The sequence below is a fragment of the Thamnophis sirtalis genome, unplaced genomic scaffold (assembly GCF_051295495.1).
Source record: "Thamnophis sirtalis isolate CommonGarterSnake01/CBP01778 unplaced genomic scaffold, rThaSir2_p1.2 scaffold_12, whole genome shotgun sequence".
Lineage (NCBI taxonomy): Eukaryota > Metazoa > Chordata > Lepidosauria > Squamata > Natricidae > Thamnophis > Thamnophis sirtalis.
This window is the reverse complement of record NW_028261392.1, coordinates 52593512-52620154: the sequence shown is the minus strand read 5'-3', so window position 1 is coordinate 52620154 and position 26643 is coordinate 52593512. Positions and strand designations below refer to the sequence as shown.

At 41.1% G+C, this 26643-nt stretch overlaps 1 protein-coding gene across 1 annotated transcript in view; it reads left to right on the top strand.

Annotated features, from left to right (window-relative positions):
* Positions 1 to 26643, top strand: part of ALOX5 (arachidonate 5-lipoxygenase) — a 133938-nt gene that overhangs the window by 44395 nt on the left and 62900 nt on the right. Inside the window, exons 6-8 of the mRNA XM_087726546.1 lie at positions 11816 to 11988; positions 22209 to 22355; positions 22432 to 22635. Coding sequence (XP_087582672.1) covers positions 11816 to 11988; positions 22209 to 22355; positions 22432 to 22635 — 524 coding nt within the window. The remainder of the gene's footprint in view (positions 1 to 11815; positions 11989 to 22208; positions 22356 to 22431; positions 22636 to 26643) is intronic.

Sequence of the window (26643 nt, the reverse complement as noted above, 5' to 3'; positions counted from 1 at the left end):
ATATTTATATTTATATTTATATTTATATTTATATTTATATTTATATTTATATTTATATTTATATTTATATTTATATTTATATTTATATTTATATTTATATTTATATATATATATATATATATATATATACTTAAAGTCACAACCCCTGGTATGCCCAAGTATGGGAGGAAGGTCACACTTCCACTCTCTGTCATTAGGCTCGTCACAAGAGACCATCCAGACAGAAACCCAATATTTTTTTACTGTTGCCTTTTTGTTACATTTGTTATATTTATGCTGATAAATAAATAAAGGGAGACTAGTATAGATCTATTTCAAGCTATTTAGCTCTCATCAGCTAGCCATACCCATGTTTGGGAATCTTTAAGTATATACCTCCCACCCTGGCTGGCTGATAAGGAGTCGTTCTCTGTAGCTCAAATGGTTAACTCCCTGTCTGGGAGGCAATGGAGCACAGGTTCGATTCCCAAACATGGGTATGGCTAGCTGATGAGAGCTATATAAAAAGTCACAACCCCTGGTAACAAAAATATAACTAACATACATACATACATACATACATACATACATACATACACACACACACACACACACACACACACACATACACACATATATATATATATATATACACACACACACACACATATGTATATGATTTATATATATATATATATATGATTTTTACAACCCCTGGTAAGCCCCAATTATGGGAGGAAGCTAACTGCTTCCATCATCTGTCAATCGGCTCGTCACAAGTAAGTAAGGGTATACATTTCACATGAGGTAGTTTCTTAAAGGAGACAGTTGTTAATTCCTACACTAGCTATATACTGCTTGGGCAGCACACTCCCCGCCTGGAATTATAAATTCCACTATCAATTAACTTTTAACTAAAGACAAACAAAGGCATGGCATAAAACAATGCAAACTTGACTATCTAATTAACTAAGATAAACAGAGGCATAACATCAACATGCAAACCTAACTAACTAATTAACTGAGTTACACAAAGGCATAGCATCAAACATTGTAAACACAAAGCAGGCAAAACCTGAGATTCAATCTTCTAGTTCAGTCTTCCGTAGCAGCAGTACTAGGTCGGTGATTGGTCTGGTGTACAGCTTCTTGGTGGAAGTCTGCTGATCGCGGCCTGACTCCAGCAGTTTCACAACTTGAACTTCCACCTGGCGAACTAATCTATCATTACTGGGTAGGACTTGGTCTACTATCTGGGTCTTGAAGCTTGTATTGTTCTGGTTTCTGTGACATTGGGGTGTCTGGGCAGGCCAGGAACTCTGGGCCCCTCCACCAGATCGATTCTGCCAGCTGAGGGGCAAGAACAGAGCATGTGGCATTATCTGCTGGGTTCTGATCTGTCGGTACATACCGCCAATGCTCTTGGTTTGAGGATTTTCTGATCTTGTCTACTCTATTACTGACATAGATGTAGAAGCATCTGCTTCGATTGTGGATATAGTTCAGCACCACCTTACTGTCTGTGTAGAAGGTGGTGGCTTGCAGCTCAAGGTCCATTGCCTTTGTTATCAGGTCTGCAAGCTTCACAGCCAGCACGGCACCACAGAGTTCCAACCTTGGCACGGTGTGACCTTGTTGTGGTGCTAGTTTCGCCTTTCCCATGATGAAACCGACGTGAACATCATTCTCCCTGTTGTAGACCCTGATGTATCCTACGGCTGCTATTGCCTTTGTTGACGCATCTGAGAATATATGCAGTTCTTTCTTCCTTGCAGCTGTGGGTGAGATGGGAACGTACATGCGCTGCACCTGAGCACTTTGGAGACAACTCAGAGAGTCTCACCATGTCTCCCACTCTTGCTTCTGCTCTTGCGGAAGCAGCTCGTCCCAATCTTTGGTGTTTTGAGAGAGTGTGCGCAGTAGGAGCCTCCCCTGGATCGTTACAGGTAAAGCAAATCCTAGGGGGTCAAACAGGTTGTTTACTGTTGACAAGACTCCTCTTCTTGTGAAAGCAGTCTTCTGAGCTGGGGATTTGAAGATGTCCTTCTTCAAGTCCCAACAAAGACCGCTTTGGATAAAGGGGGTGTCTGTGCCAAAGTCAAGTGTCCTGCAATCCCTTACCATGGTCTTCAGGATTGAAGGCTGCTAGCACTTCCTCACTGTTGGATGGAGCAAGTTCTGTGTGTCTGTTCTGGACCATCTTGTCCATGAACTCTACTAAATGAGCTTTCATAGCAGGCTTCCTGTTCATGAGTCGTCTCAGACTGAAGAGGCGAGAGAGAGCTTGCTCATGGTTGTTTGGAAGACGTTGCCCTGGTATACAAAAAGGTAGTGGGGCCACCCAACTCTTAGTAGCATCCTGTTGGAATTCCTTGTCCAGGAGCCTCAGAAATTCTCTGTCCTCTATCGACAAGGCCAAGTCATCATCTTCTTTGCTGGTCTGGAACACTGATGAGGTCGTAAAATGTTCTTGGTATGGTTTCAAGTGGGATGTTCTCCCATTACTGAGAGTAGAAGTTGTGAAGACATTCACCTGGGTTGAGACTTGCAGCCGATTGACACACACTTTTCCAAAGATGACCGAACCAAGTCTTGTCTTCTGAGCGAATGGGGCATCCATTGGGCTCTCAACCACTTCCTGCGGAACGAAAGGTGCAGAGGTGTCTGCTCCCAGCAAGAGCATTATTTCGGCTTCAGGATCCAGGGCGGTAAAGGTGAGGTGGGGTATGGTGTTTGCTAACTCTGGTGTCGCAATCTGACTGCAATCATCTGATAGGTCACCCCACTCTATTATTGGTGGCAGTGGGAACTGCGCACTCCCATCTAACACCTCCATGCAGAGTCCATCGACTTTCCTCCCCACCGTGCCCTGGAACCCAGTGCACATTGATATCGTGAGTTCCGTCTCCTTGCTTTGGACGTCAAAGAGATCGAAGAATGCTGACCTTGCTAGCGATTTATTGCTTTGCATATCTAGGATTACATCTTCATAGCTTCTTCTGGGCATGTAGCAGGATAGACTTTGGCTAGGCAGATTTAGTGGCATGTGTGAGGTGACGGAGAACCACCACATACTGAGGTGCATCTGACACGTCTGTGGTAGCTTCTGGGTGCGCTTTGGTGTCATGTGAAGTCTCCTTGTTTGGAGGAGGAACAGCAGTGAGCAGTCATCTCGGAATTTGGATATAGGGCACCTGGGTGTCTGACACTCTTGCAAAGGTGACATTGTACCTTGGTTGTACATGCTTTGGCTATGTGTTCTGTAGAATCACAACACTTATAGCAGACTTTGCACTCCCTAATTAGAGCTTTCCTTTCCTCCACGGGCTTCTTTCCAAATTCTCTACACTTGTTCAAAGAGTGGGAAGACTTGTGGAATGGAAAGAATGTGTCTTTGCTTGTTGTTGGGGTTTTAATTGGAATTGTCCTTGACGATTGCACATCTAAGTTGTTCCTGGTGGAGTTGGAGACTTGTGTTTTGTGTACAGCCACAAAGGTTTTTTCTCTAGTGTTTTGAACGGAACTGTTAGTTGATCTACAGTTCTGAACATGTTTTTTGCCCCCTGGGGACCCTGGCCTTCTAAAGCCTTGAACTCGAGAATCGGTGTGCGTCATTGTTTGTTGGTCAACAAAATCTGCAAGGATGGCAAAGGGAAGATTTTTTTCTTGATTGTTTGCCCTGTAAAGCGAATATTCTTTGATCCATTCTTCAATTAACTGTTCTGGTAGCTTTCGAACAATATGCTGCAGCGTTGTGTATTGGTCAAGGCAAGTCATTCCATCTAGGTCGGGATCCTGATGAGGTACATATAGTTGCTTAAGGAGCATAGAGGAATGAGGAGGCGGAGCTGACGTCGTGGTGAAATGACAGGCGATCTTGGAACTCCAAGATCACCATCGATATCCTGGTCGCTGGACGGTCCATCCGGACATAAACCGTCCCATAGAGATGATGAGAGGAAGGGGCGCAACCTGCTGATCCCAGAGACATCACAAAGACTCTGGTGATCCGGGAAAAGCCCCTTTTGCCGGCAGCTGTGAGGCAGCCATTAAGACTGCTGAAACTGTTGACAGCTCTGGAGCGCAAGGGTAGGAGAGAGGTGTGTCGTCTTGGTTAGAACTTTTTTTTTTTGTTATTTGAGAGAACACCCTAGATGAGGAAATTTAGAATTAAAATTGAAGACTGAGGAAAATAAGCAGCAAATTTAAGCCAAAGTCAAACAGGTTTTTTTTTCCTTTTTATTATTGGAATTTAACTGGACTTTTGCAAATGCAGTTCACCTTTTAAAACGGACTGATTTTCTTTCTTCCTTTTTTTTGGACATACCAACATAATTAAGTCTTATTGTCTAAGACTTTTTTTCTCCTATTTTTTGCTAATGCTTTATTTTACTTTTTCTTTTTTAATCCCTTTTTACTTTAATGAGTGAAAGGGAGAGAGTGAAAGTGGGGAAATAAGTAACACTGCCATCTAGAGGTTTTGAAACATTGTTTCTATTTTCACATGAGTGTTTGGAGAAAAGCTGTTCTTTTCAAGGACACAATGCCTGGTGAAGGAATGATAGTGGGATGAGCATGGAGGTTTGTTTATATAGGTGCTCTTCTGTGATACTATCAGTGTGTGGAGTTTTGCTTTGAAATAATAAATAGAAATTCAAAGAAAAAAGCCTAAAGTGACCTTGAAAAGGCTTTCATTTTATAAAAGCTTTGGACTTTTTCGGTGGCAGTGTTTACCTTCCTCTGTTACTTTTCTTCTTATTTTATCTTTTTTTTTTGTTTCCCTGCTTTCCTCTCCACTTAGCAATTCCTAGCTGGTCTGAGGTCTTTTGTAGAAGTTTGGCTTCTTCCTTTCCCCCTTTTTAAGGGGGAAGGGAAAAAGAAGCTGTGCTGCTTCTCTGGGTTTTTTTTCTGTCTCTTCTTTTGGATACATCTGCTATCTTCCTTTACTGAATTGGATTCAGGGAGAATTTGAATACACACACACACACACATTTTTACATTTTTACATTTTTATTTTTGTTTTACTACCTTTTTTGTTTTTGTTTTTTCATATTTTGACTATTCCATGGTCAATTGGGATTACAATTGCCCTCCATACTACATGGATTAAAACATAGAAGAGTTTGAAGATGAGCAAAAAAATAATGACCACTGGCTCTGCAACAACAACCTCCTCTTCATTTACCATCAGGAGGACAACGATCAATATAGTTCAGTTCAGTTCACTTTATTTGTATGCCGCCCTTTTCCCTGGGGGGACTCAGGGCGGCTCACAGTTCAAAAGGGGTGGGGGAAGGACAAACAATTTACAACATAAAAGCATTACATCATTTAAGAACTCAACAGTCATACAATTCGAGTAGGGGTTAGAATCTTTAACCCCAGGCCAGCCGGGATAGCCAGATTTTAAGTGCGGTGCGGAAGGTCTGGAGGGTGGTGAGGGTCCGGATCTCCACGGGGAGTTCGTTCCAGAGGGTCGGAGCAGCCACCGAGAAGGCTCTCCTCCGAGTAGTTGCCAGTCTACACTGGCTGGCTGATGGAATTCGGAGGAGGCCTAATCTATGCGATCTTATCGGTCTAGTGGAGGTGATTGGCAGTAGGCGGTCTCTCAAGTACCCAGATAGATGATGCTGCAACAGGAAAAAGACAAGGGAGTAACATTAGAGATGATTATGCAAGGAGTACAAAAGATACAAGTAAGAACAGAGAATATAGAAAAGAGAACTGTGAGAATTGAATAGAGAAAATAGAACAAAGAACAGTAAATATTGAACAAAAAACAGGAAAAACAGATGAAAAAATTGAAAACATTAAACAAATGATGATGAAATACAAGGACAGACTACACATAATTGAAGAAAAAGATGACCAAAGAGAGAAGAAAATTGGAGATATTAACAGCAGATTATGTGTCGTGGAAAAAGACCAACAGTGAAATATTGGGATGGGAGATCAAAAGGTCAGAATTTTTTCTCAGATTCCAAAATATAGAAGAAAAAGGCGAGAACTTGGCACAAATAATGACAGAAATTTTGACAGATGTTCTGGAGATAACCCAGGTGAAGATGATGGACGGTATAGATGAGAAGTTTCGAGTCTATACAAGATGTGCAGCGAGAAATGGTCTCCCAAGAGAAGTCCACATAAGATTTACTAAGAAAGCAACTAAGACACAAATATTACAGAAGGCAAGAGACAAAAAATTGGTATATAAAGGCAAGGAGATTGTAGTTTTGAAACAAGTACCAAGAAGAGTGAGAGAGATGAGAAGAGAATATCAATTTTTGACTAAAATTCTACTTTAAAAAGGTGTTAACTACAGATGGTTGATACCAGAAGGTCTTATGTTTGTATGGCAAGGACAAAGATACAGAATAGATACAACTGAGAAAGCAGAATCATTTTTCGCAGAACATCTGAGAGGGAAGGCTGAGGAGACAGGAAAAAAAGAATCATCTATAGAGGAGAATGACCATAACTGGTCATGGTCATGCAGGCTAATATTAGGGAAATTGTTGACCTGTTTCAAGAGTGCAGCTTCAGTCATCATAGATGTGCCATACCGTCAATCAAGTTCTTTCCAAGCCTCTTTACAGGCTGTGACTGGATCCTTCAGATAAGTGTGGTAGATATTTGTAACCATTTGTGCAGACTTTGGCCTAGCCAAGCCATCATATGTATGATCTCTCCATCAGGCTTTACCTTCTATGCATGGACAGCAAGTAGGAAGACATGCTTCCATATCCAATAGACTTGGCCTGGTGTGTCAGAGAACTTCTGTGTCCTTCTAGATGCCAAGTCTACTTTCCTCTGGCAAGGCTGCCATTCTGCTCTGGTGTTGTATGCTGGGGGAGATGGTAATGGTTAGTTGGATCAGGACCCGTGGTCTCCCGTTGGTTCAAGCAGGTATAGTCTGTGGGAGTAGGCACGGTTGCCAAGGACAGCTGGTATTCTTCAGAAAGGTTCTGTGCAACTTCATCTTGCCACGGTGTGGGCTAAGGGTGTTTTCGTTATTGCTCTGCAGGTTGATCATGTTTATTACTCTGTTCATTCATGTTCAAGTTGCTTTAAAGTATTGGCTGGAATTCCTTTGCTTCGACGTTGAGGTTGCTACTTGTGGCTATTTGTGTTCCTGCTGGCTGAGGATTATTTGCCATTGCTGGGGAATTGCTGTGATCGTCTTGTGTGTCCGGGTTTGTTGGGGTAGGCTCTCCAATTCCAAGGGAGGTGTCGAATGCTGCAACTTGAACGATGTGATGTGTCTCATTACCTTGTGAGTTTGGTGATTGTCCCTGTTGTATCCCACGTTGGCCGTCTACGTAGGCTTTGACACGTGCATCTGGGTTTTCTTCTTCTAACTCTATAGGGTTGAAGTTGAGGAAGGCACCATTAGCCTCTGCCTGTAGAGCTTTGACCTGTATTAGTCTTTCTTTCGCTTCCCGCTTGCGCTGAAGATATTCCAGTTGAGCCTGAGCTTTGGCATTATGTAGGTTCGCATCTGCTTCCACAGCTGCCCTCTCTTCCTGAGCTTTGGCTTCCGCACCAGCCCTCTCTGCCTGAGCTTTGGTTTCGCGTAGAACTTTCTCTGCTTCCACGGTTGCCATCTCTTCCTTCAGCAGCTGCTCTTCCTTTGCTGCCTCTAAACCTACCTTGGCCATCTCAGCTTCCATTTGTGCTTCTACAACTATAGATGCCTGTGACTTTTGGCTGTAATGGGAAGATTGCTGCGAGATGCTGCTACCCGCTCGAGATCAAGTTGATTTTGGTTGGAAGGATTAGGCCTTTTTGAAGACGTGGGAAGAGGTTGCGTGTGACTTCTGAGATGATGCCTGCGAATGTTGAGACACCTCAGACATGGCTTTTGCTCCTGATATGTCCTCGGGACTAGATGGGAATGCGTTTTTAGAAGCCTGAGAGGAAGCCGCATGCAACTGCTGAGATGTTGCATGTGAAAGACAAGATATCTCGGACTCGGCCTTCTTTTTCAGGATGGTCTCTCTCTTCAGACTGGCTTGGATAAGGTTTTTGCTGCATTGAAACTGCTTTTTACGTTCATTGTTTAACGTCTGAATGTGCAGCATCTTCTTCTGGAGTTCTTCATCGTCATTTAGTTGAAGCTGGATGTCATTGAGGCGGTCCTCATAAACTATCCATTGCATGAAGCACTCGTCCGTGTCCTCGTCTAATGAACGGAGGTGTTTGGGGGATAACTCGTCTTTGAGTTTGTCATAGAGTTGCTGCAACTTCTTCCAGCGATTCTTGTGCTTTTGATATAGCCTGTCCCAATCCTCCAAGAGGTTCGACTATTTAATCTGCATAGACTTTCTATGCTGCCTTAGGTCGTAGGCTATTTGAGGTGCTTCTGCATTTTTTGATAGTTGGACATCCAATTCTGATCTTTGGATGACCAATTCTGAGCTTTGGACAACCAATATTGAGTCTATGGTGGGTTCAGGCATGAGGATCGGCATGTCTGACCCTTCTGCCATGGCTAGAAAGGATTCTATGACTAGGATTAGCACAGGAAATTTATTTTATGTATTATGATTTTTTTTTAGTTCAATTCGCTTTTTGGCCACTGGGGTGTGTTGCAAAACTTTGTAGATGCAGGTGCAGTTCACTTGTCAGCCACTAGTATGCATTGCAAAACTTTGTAGATACAGGCGCAGTTCACTTGTCAGCCACTAGGATGCGTTGCAAAACTTTGTAGATGTAGGCACAGTTCACTGGTCGGCCACTGGGTTACGTAGCAAACCTTGTAGATGCAGGCGCAGTTCACTGGTCGCCCACTGTATTATGTAGCAAACTTTGTAGATGCAGGCGCAGTGCACTTGTCGGCCACTAGGGTGCATTGCAAAACTTTGTAGATGCAAGCGCAGTTCACCTTTTGGCCGCTAGGGTGCCTTGCAAATGTTGGCTCAAAGTACTGGATTGCAATTTGTAGAGGAGCCACTAGAGGGCAATGTTTGTGACTAATGTTTGGAGTGATTGGTAATGGCGTTTTCCTTGCTGAGGTTTGTCAAGCTAACTCTCCAGTTTTGGAATTCCTAAGGTTCTTTACCTGGACTTGGAACCCGTCTTGGACCTTGCTAGCTTGGTACCTCCTAAAGGGCTTGTGCCTTTTCCCAATAATTCATAAACAATAGTAACAAATCAGCAAGAACATAACATTAATCTCTTCAGCTGAACTGCATCTGCCTTATGGCCCTTTGGCTGCCCAAAGGCTTTGCACACACAAAGTAAGCTGATGCTGAATACAGACAATTCATCCCCCCTTTTGCAGAAGTTGAACTGTTAAAAGCGGGGTCTCCGCCGACAAAGCAAAAGCCCCAAGGTTCTGTTTTATGACACCAAGCTGGCAGGAATAGCCAACATCCCAGAAGATAGGCTTAAGATCCAGATGGATCTTGACAGACTTGAACATTGGGCTCTTTCTAACAAAATGAAATTCAATGTAGAAAAAAGCAAGGTTTGACATTTAGGCAAGAAAAACAAACTGTACAGGTACAGATTAGGTGAAACATAGTTCAACAGCAGTAACTGCGAGATGGATCTTGGAGTCCTAGCATCACTTACCATATTTTTTGGAGTATAAGATGCACCTTTTTCCCTCAAAAAGAGGCTGAAAATCTGGGTGCGTCTTATACACTGAATACAGCCTTTTTTGCCTCCTGAAGCCCCGCCTCTTCACCAAAATGGCCGTGCATAGACTTATGGAGGCTTTCAGAGAGCTCCTGGGGGCTGTGGAGGGCAGAAATGAGCAAAACACATGCCACTCCCCCCCCCCCCCGCAGCACTCTATACGCCTCCATAAGGCTACATCTGCAATTTGTTTGATAAAAAACGGGCCCGTTTTTGCAAAAAATGGACTGGTTTTTTGTTCGTTTTTTTTTAAAAAAAAACGGGCCTGTTTTTGCCATTTTTGGGAAGTTTGCAGAGTGCAAAAACCTTTTTTTCCTTTTGGAAAGCTCTTTAACTAATTGAAGAGAATTACATTGATTAAGTGCTGTGCCAGCAGAAACACCTATCTATCTATTGTATTTCTCTCTCTCTAGCCTTCTGCCTACCTATCTACCTACACACACACACTACCTACCTACCTACTGTATTTCTCTATCTCTCTATCTCTCTTTATTTCTTTATCCCATTATCTACCTACCTATCTTCACACACACTCTCTCCCTACCTACCTATTGTATTTATTTCTCTCTCTATTCCTCTCTCTCTCTCCCCCTTTATCTACCTACCTACCTAACTACTCTCTCTCTCTCTCCCTACCTATCTACTGTATTTCTCTCTCTATTTCTTTCTCTCTATCCCTCTACTTACCTACCTACACACACACACTCTGTCCCTATCTATCTACTGTATTTCTCTATCTCTTTCTATTTCTCTCTCTCTATCCCTCTACCTACCAACCTGCCTACACACACTCTCTCTATCCCTTCCTACCTACTGTATTTCTCTATCTCTCTCTATTTCTCTCTCTCTATCCCTTTATCTACCTACCTACCTACTCTCTCTCTCTTCCTACCTACCTACTGTATTTCTCTCTCTTTCTCTCCCTCTTTATCCCTCTATCCCCCTACCTACCTAGTTTTTTTAAAAAAATGCCTCTTCAAAACTTTGGTGTGTCTTATACTCTGAAAAATACAGTAAATATGAGCCACCAATGTCCCGCAGCAGCCAAAAAAGCCAATGCAATCCTAGGTTGCATTAGCAGAGGGATAGAATAAAGATTATATGAAGTGTTAGTACCGCTTTATTAGGCCTTGGTAAGATCACACTTGGAATGCTTCACCCAGTTTTGGTCATCACAATATAAAAAAGATGTTGAGGCTCTGGAAAGAGTGCAAAAAAGAACAATAAAGATTATTAGGGGACTGGAGGCTAGAACACATGAAGGACAGTTGTAGGAATTAGGTATGTATGGTCTAGTACAAAAAAATCTAGGGGGGCAACATGATAGCATAGCAGTGTTCCAATATTTGAAGGGCTGTCATAAGCTAGGTCAACTTATTTCCCAAAGCACCAGAAGCAAGAAGTAATGGATAGAAACTAACCAATGAGAGAAGAATCTAGAACAAAGGAGAAATTTCCTGACAGAACAATGAACCAGTGGAACAGCTTGCCTTCAGAAATTGTGGGTGCTCCATCACTGGGGGCTTTTAAGAAGAGAATGGATAGCCATTTGTCTGAAATTGTATAGAGTTTCCTGCTTGAGCAGGAGGTTGGACTAGAAGATCCCCAAGGTCCCTTCTAACTCTGATGTTCTGTGTTCTATAAATCATAGTCCTATTGTGGTGATGGGAGGGGCTTCATGTTACATAACAGTTGCTGCTGCTGATTTAGAATAATCATTCAATTTCCTTTCTTTTCTCTTTCTTCTATTTCTTCCACCTCTTTCTCTCCTTAATTTGATATGGGAAGTTCTTGACAGTCCCTCAGCAAGTGTTGGAAATTATGATGGATCTCCCCAGAAGTACTTACAGCCTGTTTTTGATGTTTTGATGGCTGGACACACCAATCATATTTTGGGCTTTTACTAGCTTGCAGTAAATTAGCTTGCATTTACTGCTGTTACAGGACTACCTGTAATGGACAGTATATAGTATAATAATAAATAACATATACTAAATAGCATGAAATATACATATGGCCTGTTCTTATAAATATTAAAATTAGAAGCTCTGCAAAAGATAGTATGTCTATCAAAGATATTTCATACTATGTATTTATTTTAATATTATTTTCACCTGTGTTTTCTTGAATTATTTAATTTATAATCATCAGGATTACTCATAAAACAATATTTGTTGTTGTTTTTTCTCCTTAGAATATGTAATGCAGCACTGGCAAGAAGATTTTATGTTTGGATACCAGTTTCTGAATGGCTGCAATCCTGTATTAATTAAAAAATGCATAGAACTACCAAAAAAGTTCCCAGTGACCACAGAAATGGTAGAATACAGTTTGGAGAGAAATCTAACTCTGGAGCAGGAAATAAAGGTACCTACTTGGAATAGACAGTTATTTCAGTGTTTAGCTATGAAGCGTTTCACAAATTTTGTAGGAGAAATGTTGTCTAGGAGAAAAGTGTTTTCCGTTCTAATACAAGAATACAATTAGCAGACTCCAATTGCAGCTAGCTCTCAAATCAAAAGAATGCCTAATTTTAAGAATATAACATCATCCATGTGTCAGAGTTTCAAGTAACACCCCCAGTGAATACTGAGACTTGAGTTTCCTCAAAGCCCGAATCTGAAAGTTTCCAGGTTTTTCCCACCCAAATGAAAGTTAAAGTCCCTGCCTAGCACCCACATGTCCATCACATGTTCCAATCAGGCACCATCCAATACTGGAGATGCCTCCCAGTTATATCATTGTAGCTGCAGAGCAAGGTGTCCTTGACTCTCTGAGAAAGGAATGTTATTTAGATTCTCCCATACTCCATATAATCCTCCCTCCCATTTTCCCACAGCAGAAAATATGGAAGGCCAATGTAAAAGATGGCTTCCAGATCTGACAGGCTGCCCCCCCCACCCCCACTCAGCAAAAAGTCATGTCTTGTAACGAGAGTAACACAGGGGGTTAAAACCATACACCTAACCACCCCTTCCCCCCAGGGGGACCCTTTGGCTTACTTGTCATGGAATTGCTTAACTATTCTATCTGCTTTTACATCTCAACTTTTAACCCAGGTAGCTTCAGACAAAGGTTACCCTTTCCAATGAACTAAATATTCCAAAAGACCTCTATATAACCTAGAGCAGTGATGGCTAACCTTTTTCTCCTTGCGTGATGAAATCGTGTGCAACAGCGCATATGTGCGTGCCCACACCCACAGTGCAATGTGCCCCGCCCCCTGAGCATGCGTGCATGACTCCTGCCCACCGCATATGTGCATGCGCATGACTGTGCCCCATGTTGGGCGTAGCAGGCCTCCCTGAATCCTCCTGGGACCAAAAATGGTCAGGCACATGCATGGGGGATGGGGGCATGGGAGGGAGGGTCAGGCACCCATGCTGTCGCACCACCCCACGGCTTGTTTTGGGCCTAGCAGGCCTCCCTGAAGCCTCTTGGGACCAAAAACGGAGTGGAGGGGGTGCCCTGGAGCCTCCTGAAATCAAAAACACCCCCCGCCCATGCATCTCCTGCATGCACAACAGAGACCAGAAAATCAGCTGGACAGCGAGAGGCGTGCGCACATGCGCAGTGGAGCTGAGCCAGGCAATGGCTCATGTGTCCACAGAGAGGGCTTGGCATACCACCTGTGGCACCTGTGCCATAAGTTCGCCATCATGGACCTAGAGTCTAAAAAATTTTTCACTTCATAATGGGTTTCCTCTTGCACTACTATAGGTGGAGGGCGTGGCTGTGTCTGAAATCTTAATCTAAATCCAAGGGCTGATTCAGCAGGCTACAGTGAAACACAGGATGCACTTTCCCTAGAATGAGGGGGAGGATAAGCTGAACCGTCACTGGGTTAATTATTTTCACTATTGGAAATGGACCTAAAAACATAGGTCCCAGCTTTTTGCTAAGCAGCCTCAAGCGTATGCATTTGGTTGAGATGAAAACTTTATCTCCCACATGAAAGAGGTGTTGAAGAGAGTAGTATAATATAGTAGTATAGTATAGTATAAATCTTTATTACGGTCAAAGACCAGCAATACACATTACTTTTTACAATATATTAAGAAGTACTGATATTAAAATATAATGACATAACATACATGTTCTCAAATTGTTCGGGTCACTCCCTGGTTTACATGGGTAAAAAGCCGATAAGTATGGGAGTAAATACAATGGACCAGAAATTGTTAGAGATATGTTCAAATAGTTGGCACAAGATGACAACTATACTTCTGTAACCAATTTTTTTCTTGTGGACATTGCAGCAACACAGAATTTGCCACTGCATACGTGGTAGCTCGGTTTGTGTCCTGGAGAAGAAAGCCTACATAAAAATTGTCTGCCCTCCCTGGCAATCTCTCTAATAAGGGAAGAATATATGCAGACCTACAAACTCTGTATAGCTCACAGTGTAATAGAATATGTGAGATATCTTCAACTTGTCCATTACCACATATACAAACCCATTCCGCTATTGATGTTCTTTTATACCTGTCCTGGAGGAGTGCTGAAGGAAGAATGTTAAATCTGGTTCTGAAGAAAGTTATTCTTTGTTTTAGATTTTTTAGATTTTTAGATTTTATTTAGCATTTATAGGCCGCCCTTTTCCCTGAGGGGACTCAGGGCGGCTTACAATAGTAAGGGAAGGGGAGTGAAGACAAAATATAGAAAAAAAAATGTGAAATAACTAAAAAGTACTAAAACACAACATTCACTCAACATTCGGGAGGGGCAGAGAAGTTTATCCCCAGGCCTGATGGGCTAGCCAGATCTTAAGGGCTGTACGGAAGGCCTGGACTGTGGTCAGGGTACGAATCTCCACGGGGAGATTGTTCCATAGCGTCGGAGCAGCAACTGAGAAGGCTCTCCTCCGGGTAGTCGCCAGTCGGCACTGACTGGCGGATGGAATACGGAGGAGGCCCGCTCTATGCGATCTGATGGGACGCAGGGAGGTTATTGGCAGGAGGCGGTCTCTCAAATAGTCAGATCCACTACCATGGAGCGCTTTATGGGTGGTAAGTAAGACCTTGAATTGCACCCGGAGATCTACAGGCAGCCAGCGCAGCTCGCGGAGGATAGGTGTTATGTGGGCGAACCGAGGTGCGCCCACAATCACTCGCGCGGCCGCGTTCTGTACTAGCTGAAGTCTCCGGGTGCTCTTCAAGGGCAGCCCCATGTAGAGCACGTTGCAGTATTCCAGCTTAGAGATCACAAGGGCTCGAGTGACTGTCGTGAGAGCCTCCCGATTCAGGTAGGGCCGCAACTGGCGCACCAGGCGAACCTGGGCAAATGGCGAACCTGATTTTGGGAAGATCAGGTCATTTAGATATCTTGCCGAATCCCACACTCCCTGTTTGATTCTGTTCCTACTTTGGAGAGGCAACCTATTTAGTTCTTGGAACTCCATGTCCTTCATTCTATTGATTACTACTTGCTTTGCTTGATCAAAGCCTAGAGACATTAAGAATATCAGTGAGAGCCCATAAGAGCCCAGCTTGTGATCAATTGCCTGTTTCCAGGGGGAGGGGAAGTTGTCAGTCAACACTAGTGGGGACAGTCCTTCTGGAAAGAAATGCATTTTAAGCCAATAAATGATCATCATCTTCCAGGCTCTTACCTGAATTTGAGGCATGCCCGTCTCAATTCTTAACTAGGCATTTGGAGTTCCTTTGGGTGCAGCTAAGATGGCTTGCAGGAACTTGGTTTGTATGGTTTCTAGCAAGTCTTTCTTTGCAAGGATTCCTGTTTGTACCCTATATAGAATTTGCACCAATGTTTTGGCCTCGAAAAGTTTTAAGACAGCAGGTACTAACTGCCCTTCCCCTGTGTAAAAAAAGTGTTTAATTGCGTTTGAGGGCCTATTGGCTGCTTGCAATGTATGATCCAGGTGTGCCTTCCATGTCCCTTACAAGTGGAAAACCACCCCAAGGTATCTAAATGTTCTAACCTGTTCCAAACTATGTCCTTCTATTTTCCAGGAGTATTGGCTAGGTCTTTCAGCAAAACCCAAAACTTTTGATTTATCAAAGTTAAGGACCAGCTTGTTTTGCCTGCAATAGCCGAGTATTGCTCTAATTGCTCTCTTCAGTCCTACAGGAGTTTGTGAAATGATAGCAGCAGCAGCAGCATATAAGAGAATTGGAATTTTGTGTTGTGTTAAATTAGGAGGATGGAAATCAGGGTTCTGTAAGAGATTGATCAGGGGATGGATATAGAAATTAAAGAGGGAGGGGGACAGAATGCAACCCTGCCGTACCCCTTTTTGTATCCTTACTGGGTCGGTTAAACTCCCTTGTGGATTGCACCTCACTTTCAAGGTGGAATTGGCATACAATTTTTGTATGAGGAAGAGGAGGCGTTTATTGATAGGAGTGCATTTTAATTTCTCCCAGAGGGTGTTCCTGGATATTGAATCAAAGGCCTGCTTAAAATCAAGGAAGGCCACAAAAAGAGAGGATTTTTTTAATACGAGTATTTTTGTACTAAATGGTGGAGTACCAAGATATGATCCACCGTGGATCTTCCTTCTCTAAAAACGGCTTGTTCGTCTTTGATTATCCCCCCTGAAATTAGCCAATCCTGAAGTTTATAGTTTAGGTGTTTGGCATACAGTTTACTAATAATGCTCAGAAGACTAATGGGTCTTTAATTGCCTGGGTCATTTCTATTACCTTTTTTATAAATTGGTATGATAATTGCTACTCCCCAATCTCTTGGCATATGGCCTGTTTTATCTATAAATGTAAACAGAGATGCTAAAAATGGAACCCACTGGTGTTCTTTTTTATTATTTATGGCAGGACATTATCAGCATCAGGTGCCTTATTAGCCTTTAGGGCTCTGAACAACCGGGATATCTCTTCTGGTGTAACAGGGGGCCAGTAAGGAGTTTGGTCCAAACTAGTTTGGCTCTCCTTGGTTACATAATCAGGATCTGAATATAGCTCCCTAAAATATTCTTCCCAGGCATGAATCGGTACCTGATTAGTTGAGGGTAGGGGATGTTTCCCCAATCCTCTGGTGATGTATCAAAAAAGGGATGTATTTTTTGTCCTGACTGAAGTAATTAATCTATGTCAAAACTCCTTCAGAGCCGTACTTTTCTTTTAGAAGGGTCTTATATTGTGCTTTCAACTGCTTTAAATAGTGAGTGTGATCCTCAAAAGTGACATTTTTACTTTTCCTGTACTCCATATTATATACCCTTTTTAGTTGGACCAGCTAAGCACAGTGTCCACATCAGCACATCATACCTGAAAACACTAGCAGTAGCCAGGCAACTGAAGGACAAGAAAGCAGGGGGAAAAGGATAATTATAAAACACTTATGAACAGAGAGGAAAAGTTTCAAGGCAGGGAGTAGAGGGTTAAGAGTAAATATAGAAAATATCCTGAGAGTTCCAACTAAAAGTGCATATTATTTCATTAAGGGCCAAAAACTCTTGTAAATTCAAAATATTTAAAAACCCTGAATTCCTTTTTTCAATTCTTAAATTATTTGTTCAAATTTTAATATTTTTCAACTCTTAAGTATCATGTTTAATTTTTAATTCCTTCAATTTTAAAAACTTTTTCAATTTTAAAATTCTTTTTTCAATTTCTTTATAAAATACTTTTTTCAATTGTCTTCAATTTTTTTATTTCTTTTTTCACACTCTTCATCTCATTTATTTGGTGTATTTCAGTTGAGCTCCATTTTATGTTGATGGTATTTTCAGTATACATATTTAATTTGACATATATCTTCCTCCTTTTTAAAAAAAGAGAACAAAAAAGTGTGTGTGTGTGTGTGTGTATGCATGCATGCATGTATGTATATATATATCCATTGTGCTTTTAACCCACCCACCCCTGCCTATTTTTGGCCAAGATGTAGACCTGGTTACAATTCCCAGCTATTCTCGTGATTATATTTATATAATTATATATCCTTACATTCCCCAATTTGTGATTCTGTCTTTAAATTTCAATAGTTTCCCATTGTAATTAATTGTCTATAAATAGCAATTGTTGCTGTTCAATGTTCATTACAATTCCTTTAGTCTACTGCAGTGGTTCCCAAACTTTTTCAGTCCACCTGGTGGACTTGGTCCTACAAACTGATCCTCAATGCTCCCCACCCAGTGGTGGGATTCATTTTTTTTACTACCGGTTCTGTGGCCATGGCTTAATGGGCGTGGCTGGGCGGCTCATAGGACTGGGCAGTTTGCATGACGGAAGGAAGATAGTAACAGTAAAATTCAAAATTGTAATAATTAATTGCACATTTATTCAAAATCCAATTAAAAATCTTTTTAGTTAATAATAATTCAACAAAATTGTTGAACATGATCCAGTGATACCAGGTTTTCAAAGTCTGATAGTCATTTATCAAGAACCTTAGTAACTAGTAACTTAGTAAACTCAGTAAAATTTAGTAACTACTTCACTGTTCAGTAAATTCTTAATGTGATGGATTGGTTTGATGAAGTGATACCAGTTTCCCAATGTCTGGTTTTAAGTCACTTAGCAGGAGTCTTAAATCTCCACGTTCAGTAATCTGGAGTCGATTTCTTTGCATGGAGAGAAGTTGGATGGCCACACTGAAGCCACGTTCCACCAAATATGATGTTGGAAATGCAACAAGGAACTTCTTAACCACTCTTCATAGTGCAGGATAGCGATCAGAATTTTCTTTCTGTAACCAAAACTCTTGGTACGATTTCTTAAACTTTGGCTTCAGCTCAATGTTATTTTGCAGCTCTGTGAGATGTTCTTCCACTACTCCATCTTCCTCAGTATCTGAAAATGGATTTATCACCCAATCTGGAATTTTCCATCAAAAGAAGACCCTGATATCGCTCAGACATATCTTTATGCAGCATGTCCAAATAGTCACAAAAAACTTGAAGATCATCATCTTGTATCCCACCTTTCTCTTTTAGTTCAGACAAGCTCAGAAATTGGTATAGCTCACGATGGCCTATATTGCGCTTGAATAGAGTTAACTTTGAAATAAACGTAGAGATGACAGATTTGGCCTTAATAAGATTGACCTCATTTCCTTGCAACTGCAAATTCACTTCATTGAACTTTCCAAATAGTTCTGATAAATAAGCAATGTCATGCCTGATCTCTTTGAGTTCACCACTGCGAGCCCACAATCTTTGTCGTATTCCATTGTGAACTGTATGAATAGACTCAGCTATGAATGTGACTCATTCATAGAGGAAGTCTTTTGTGTGTGTGTGTGTGTGTGTGTGTGTGTGTATTTAGACAAAGTTTTTACAAAGAGAAAGGGAGAGAGAGAGAGTGAGAGAGAGAGAGTTGCAAATTTAAGCTGTGTAAAATACAACTAAGGGAATCTGGGTTTGGAAAAAAAAGTGGGGGGACATGTGTAAAGAAATGATGCAGTATTTTTACTCATTGGGATTATAGAATTCATTATGCAATTTGTAATTTTTTAAGCTTGTTCATGGTGAGGAAGAAATAATTTAGCAATGTAATATAAAATAGAAAAATAGAAAAAAGAACAACATAAAAAACTTGAATCAGAACTACAAAAAGAAAAAAAGGAAATTTAAAAAACCAAATGGAAATAATAAATCATAAGATGAATTTAATGGAAGAAGAAGAATTGGCATAATTCAAAGGAGCAAAACAAAACTTTTTTGAAAATGTCAATAAACCAGGAAGATGGCTAGCATATATGATAAAAAGGAGAAAGAGAAGAAATTGCTAAGTAAACTACAAGATGAGTCAAGATGATAAATTTGTCAATGTTAGAGGTTTATAATGAACAATTATAATGTTAGAAACTAAGATAACAAATTTGTGGATAGAAGCAAATATAACATTAATCCCAAAAGAAGACTCAGATTTAACACAGATAAAAAATTATAGACCTATATAACTACTAAATGTAGACTACAAAATCTTTGCATCAATAATAGCAGAAAGATTAAAAAGATTCTTGAATGAATTTATCCATCCAGATGAAAATGGATTTTTACCCCAAAGACAAATTAAGAACAATGTAAGACTTATTTTAAATACCCTGGAATACTATGAAGTACATCCTGAAAAACAAATGGCATTGATTTTCTTAGATGCACAGAAAGCATTTGACAATGTAAATTGGCAAGTTATGTTACAACAAATAGAGTGTATGGACTGCGGCAAGAAGTTTATAAATATGATTAAATCAATATAATCCAAAGAAATGGCAAAAGTGATAGTGAATGGGGACTTGATGGCAAATTTGTATTTAAAAAAGGCACAAGACAAGGATGTCCGCTGTCTCCATGACTATTCATATTAACATTGGAAGTGTTAAAGAGAAGTATCAGGCCAGATCCAGAAATAAAAGGTTTGGAAATAAAAAGAAAAATATAAATTACAAGCATTTACAGATGACCTGGTATTCATTCTAGAACAGGGGTGTCAAACTCAAGATCGGGGGCGGAGCAGATCCGGCCCGTGGGGTACTTAGATCTAGTCCACAGGGCTGCCTGGAAACAGCTAAGGACTGGCCTGCAGTGCTTCTGCCAGAGCACTCAAGCCACCCCAGGCGCCCCTGACAGTAATGATGTTGGTCTGGCCACACCAAACCTGGCCACAGCCCCCCAACCCCCACCCAGGTCAAACACAACCCTGATGCGGCCCTCAATGAAATCAAGTTTGACACCCCTGTTCTTGAAGAACCATTGGAAATTGGCCCCAAGGTAATGGGAAAATAGAAGAATATGGAGAAGTGGCAGGACAAAGAATAAATAAAGAAAAAAAATGAAAATACTAACTAAAAATTTCACAGATAAACAGAAATGTGAATTGACAAAGAAAATAGACCTTCAGGTAGTTAAGAAAGTAAAATATTTGGGAATTTACTTAACAGCTAGATGTGCAACAATTAAAGAAGCTAACTGTACAAAGTTAATACACGAAATAAAAATGGAGTTGGAGAACTGGAAAAACTTGCAGCTTTGTTCTGTCAAAGCTGTTGTTTTGTTTCAAACAATTCTTGTAAAATTAGAGAAAAAATACTTTGATGGGCTAAATAAAATAATTTTGAAATATGTTTGGCAAGGAAAAAGAGCGAGAATAAGTCTGAAAATGTTGCAAGAATCCCAAAAGAATGGGGGCTTTGAGATGCTGGATCGGGAGCTTTATTACCAGGCCTCAGCCCTAACCTGGGTGAAAAAATGGATAAACCTCAGAAATAGAAGATTGCTACTGTTGAAGGGACATGATCTTCAGTTGGGATAGCATGCCTTTTTGTGGTATGAAAAAAATAAAATGCATAGATTCTTTCAAAGACATTATGTAAGGAACGCTTTATTCCTAGTACAGGAAAAAGTTAAAGCAAAAAACTATATGAAAATACATCTGGCTTTCCACAGTGGAAGCACTGATACATCCATATGTTATAAACTTGGAAAAATTGTATCATATAAAGATATTTTAAATGAGAAAGGGGAACTTAAAACAACAAAAATCAATGGATGGACCATGCATGGTGGCCACATGTCTGCCAAATGTTGGAAATGCAATCAGATAACAGGTTCCTACTACCTTATGTGGTGGATATGTCCAAACTCCAAAGGCAAAAAAAAAAAAAAAAATGGACAAAAATAGATACATGGTTAGAGAAAATGATAAAGCAACACATAGATTTAAAGCCAGAAATATTTTTGCTAGGTATACTGCCAGAAAAAATATGACAAAGGGAAGGTATATTTAATATTACATGTTTTGACAGCAGCGAGAATTGTATTTGGAAAAATGAGGAAAATATAATCAAAAAAATAGTAGATTGTGCGGAAAGGGTTATGTTAACATTAAAGATAAAAGGACAAAGAAAGCACATAGTATTTTTTAACTTGGAATTTGTTTTATCAATTGTTAGATAATAAAGGTAGAAATTAGAAGTTGGAAGAATACTATTACATAAGTGTTGTGACTCAGCAGATGTCTGCTGTGACTCTGCTGTGAAAAGATGTCTTTTCGGGATACAAGATTCATTATGCAGCTGGGGCTTGTAGAGGCAGGTTTGGAGATAAAAGGACGGATGCTGCAACGCCCTAGTCGCAGGAGTCAACATACGTTCCTTCGTGTGTTTCTTGTTTGGTACAACATTGCTTGATTATTAATCGTGATTTATGGAAGATACACTTGGATAAGTGCTTTCTGTTTCTTGTAACCCTGATTCAAGGCTACACTGGAGAAGTGCATTGCTTGTAAGAGTTTTTGTTTTGCATTTTTGTCGGAGACTTGTATTTATTTGATTTTTGGGCTCGAAGCCAGTTTGAACTGTGAACTGATAAAGAAAAGTTCCTTTTAAGTTTATTTGTCTGGCCGTTTGTTAAGAGCCGTGAAGGGGGGACAGAACATATAAGTAAAGAATATTATTACTACTATTATTATATATGTATATGTAAAAAGACCCAGACAAACACTGTTTACGAAATACTTCTATATGTTAAAGATAAATGTATTTTAAAAAAATAAATAAACCCAGATTGGCATAAGTAATTTAATTGTTCATCCTATTATAAAATACTTAACGCTTCCAGAATTATATTTAAATCTCAAATTGCATAATTTTTTTTTTGACAGCAAGGAAATATTTTCATTGTGGACTATGAACAACTGGAAGATATTGACGTCAATAAGACAGACCCCTGCACAGTACAGTATTTGGCTGCTCCTATTTGTTTATTGTATAAAAATTTAGAGAATAAAATTCTCCCTATTGCAATTCAGGTAATTTTGGTTTTATCCAATTAAATAACATTTTGGTTGTTGTTGAAGATATTAACTATTCTATTAAATCTTTCAGATAAATCAAGCTCCTGAACCATGCAATCCTATTTTCCTTCCATCTGATGCTAAATATGATTGGTTATTAGCCAAAATATGGGTACGTTCTTCTGATTTCCATATACATCAAACTGTGACTCATCTGCTTCGGACTCACTTAGTTTCAGAAGTTTTTGCAGTGGCTATGTTCCGACAATTGCCTGCGGTCCATCCTCTCTTTAAGGTGGGTTATTAAAATACTAGAATAAGCTATATTATTTTATAATCTATAATAAGGCCAATTTAATACAATGGTTAAGGCAGCAGACTGAAAACCAAGAGAGTGAGAGAAGGTGTATGGATTGCTGTTCTTCGTAATCCTATATCAGAGCATCTCAAGCATTACAGTGATTGTAGCTTATATCAGTTCATTGATTTGAGTTATGACTGCACCGGTAGTCTCAACTAGTCAGTTAGCAACTGTTCAACGTTATAAAGGACCTGGGGGTAATTTATGACCTGGTTTTGAAATTCCAATGGCATTTGGAAATGCAACTGCATTTACAGCTGTTTGCAGTGTTCCATGGTCATGTGACCATGGTTTTTTTATGGTTTTGGGTGGCAGTTGCTTCCCTTTTTTTGGCAAAACCAGCCCATAACAAAACATGTATTCACTTAACAATTGTAATGTTTACTAAACAAGGGTGCCACAAAAAAATCATAAAATCAGATCAGTATACATTCAGCCACATCCACATAACAACCACAGTGACTCAAGATTGACTCAGAGGTGTGTGTTTGTGTGTGTTTTGTGTGTGTGTATTTGTGTTATGTGCATGGTGCATGGTGCATGATGACTGCCTGGACAAATCCCTGTAGTTTCTTAAAAGCAGGGTGGCTATGTATGTGTATACACACGCACTGTATATGCAATAAACTGAGGATAGCAAGGAGAGTTGATTCTGTAAGACCCAATAAACCATTAGAAATCCTCATTCAAAAAACAAGTATGATGTGATTGTTATTGCTGGAATGTTCTGTGATGATGTTTATAATTGGAAGGCTACACTGTACAACAGGGGTGTCAAACTCAAGGTCTGTGGGCCAGACCCAGCACACAAAGTGGTTAGATCCGGCCCGTGGGGCCACCCTGGAAATAGTCAAAGACCAGCCTGCGGCACCACGGCCTGGCCTAGGCCAAGTGGATGCTGATCTGCAAACAGACCAGACCGCAACCAGCCTTAGATCTGGGGCGCTGCCTTGCCCCCGCCCCCTGGATATGTACACAGGAGGCAGCAAGCACACATGGGGTCCGGGATCCCTGGGGACTGCATTCTGAGTGCTTTCCTTTCACCCAGGACACAAGCCCTCATGAACTTGCCACCTCCTGTGTGCACGCCCAGGCGACTGGGTCAAGGCAGTGGCACAGATCTAAGGCTGGTCGCAGTCTGGCCCAAAATGGCCATAACCAGGTTGCAGATCAGTGCCGTGGCCGCACCAGCATCTCCATACCCTGTTTGTCGGCCTTTCACTGGGACACTCTCCCCCCCGGGTGTGGGAAAACCATGCTGCCAATCTCCCCCCGCCATCCCTTCCTGAATGTGGAGGAAGAAAGGAGATAGAACAAGATGGGCAATAGGCGATGTCCAGTGTTGGAGGGGGTGATGCGACAGGCAAACAACGGTTGCATGTGACTTCTGGCATTGTGCGGGGATGAGGTGGAAGCAGAACTGCCCTTTCAGCATCAGGCTTGCCATCGGAAAAGGTCTCTGTTCAGGACATGGGACGGCAAGGGGGGAGATCCCCTGTGTGCGCACACTTACAAACAAACACGTATGCAAGTCTGGGAGAAGTGAGCTGAGAGCCACACAGAGGCCCATCAGGCACAGAGACAATGAAGAGGGGTTAAAATGGGAAGCTTTTGTTTGGAGCCTCTGGCAGTTTAAAAAAAAGAAAGCAGGGAAAGAAGGAGGGGAGGGAGGAAGGGTGGGAAGAAGGAAGGAAGGAAGGAAGAAGGAAGGAAGGAAGGAAGGAGAGGCAACTTGGTTGGAAATGCTCCAGTTGAAAGAGAAAGCAATATTGTGTTCTGTTTTGTCACGGACAGAATTTTGTTGGCAATCCAAGTTAACATTGGCATTCTTGAATTGAAAATTAGGAAAGTATCCCCTTTTTATGTGTTGCAAACAGCCATTTCCAGTGGGAAAAACAGGACAAAGTAGAATGGGGAAAATATTTTGCTTTGTTATATTTCCAGTTTGAATTAGACTATGGCAGGGTCCCTACAGGAGAGCCCTTTTAAGGATTATGTATTAATAGAAAAGCAACTAATTTACCTCTGTTCCTAAATGCTAAAGCTGTTGCACATAAAAAACAGGAGCTCTGATCAACTATCAACAGCTGTACTGTTGTCTGTGGATGCCCCCACTAAATGCAAGCATGGAATAAACTGAGCCTGGTTTGCTCTCAGTCTTTTAAGTGGCCACAAAACTACTAGCAAAAGTGGCATTTGATCACATCAAAGAGGCATCGAGAAATATTTCCCCTTTTGCATTTGAGCATCAAGAAGGGATAGGAAAGGAGAAAGGGAAAGAGGAGACAAAGGAAAAAGAAAAGAGGGGAAGAGAGCAAGGAAGGAAAAAGAAAAGGAAGGAAGGAAATTATAATGCAAGGGAGGGAGGGTCTGAGGAAAGTCCTGCCTTAGCACTTGGCCATGAGCAGCCATGCTGCCTTTTTGCCATCCCCTTGTCCCCTCTTCCTGACCTTTTCTGATGGTCTCCCATCCTATCGCTGAGGATGCTTTTGTTACAAAGCCAGATCTCCTCTCATGGAGAAGGCATAGGCCTCCCTCTGACCCACACACTTTGCTGTCCTGCACACAGCATGAAAAACCTGGCCAAGGAGAGTGAGCACAGCAGCAGCAGCCTTGAGGAGGAGGTAAGCACAGTTGGGCAACCCCTTGGGGAAGACTGTGCAGGGCTGGGCACTTGCCCTCAACTACCCAGGGCTCCAGGCAGCCTGCAGCACCATCCAGGGATCCTCCAAGTGGCCTGAGAGGGATGGCAAGGCTCCTCTGATAGACAAGGGTTTAGTCTGGTCTCGCTTTCCTCTGCTGAAGGAATGGATCCCCATTATACAAGAAGAAAATGTATACTTGCACAGAAGATCAGGGACAAGAACATGGAAATATTTTTGAAAATGTTTGGGTAAAAATAAAAGAGACTTGCATATGGGATTTCAGAAAAGTGGATTTTTGAAGAACGTGGGTGAAGATGTTGGAGTTTATGGATTCAAAAATTTATTCCATAAGAAGAAAACTCTAAAAGGTCTCTGCTGTGTTATATTTTACTCATTTTTGAAAAACAGTATCTTTCATATGTCTCTTTACACTCATTAGGTTAAAGCAAATCAAACCACTGAATAAATATTGCCCTCATTAAATCAAATCAAATTGATAAGAAAAGAAAAATAATACAGTATAAGATATATTCAGTATAGTATACTGTTATAACTTCAAACAGTCACTAAACAATCAGTCAAGGATTACCTGTTTAAGCTATTTTTTTAACAGATAAATTGAAAGTAAGTTAAAATTAAAGAGTCTATATGTGAATTGTAATCCCATTTTAGGCATGAAGTCTGTACTAGAAATCAACACCAATTTGAATAAAACAAAACAAACTCTTGGCATAGATTAGTAAATCCCTTGAGAATCAAACAATGTTATATATAGCAAATCTGTCAGTTTTTTCTTCTAAGACAGTGATAGCTAATTTTTTTGTCCTCACGTGCCCAAATCGCGCACATATGCGTGACAGCAAACATACACATGCCCATACCCATAATGTGCCTTGCCCCCCTGAGCATGCACACACAACCGCTCCGCACTCTCCCTGTGGTCCCCCACCCCGCATGACCCCCGGGGTGGCGCATGTGCACATGTCTCCTGCATGCACGGCAGAGACCTGAAAATCAGCTGGCCGGGGCACCTGAGCTGGGCACCTGAGCTGGGCACCTGAGCTGGGCGATGCCTCACATGCCCGCAGAGAGGGATTTGCGTGCCACCTGTGGCACGTGTGCCATATGTTCGCCATCACGGTTCTAGGATATCATCCATGAAATTCTTCCTAATCTCTCTTTTAGTTTGTTTAGACAGCTCTCAAGTCTAAACACTAGTCTCTGCCTGCATTATGATGAATTTTAGTATGTCATAGTCACTCTTTATCAAAGTTCCTACAACTTCCACTCCTTCAAC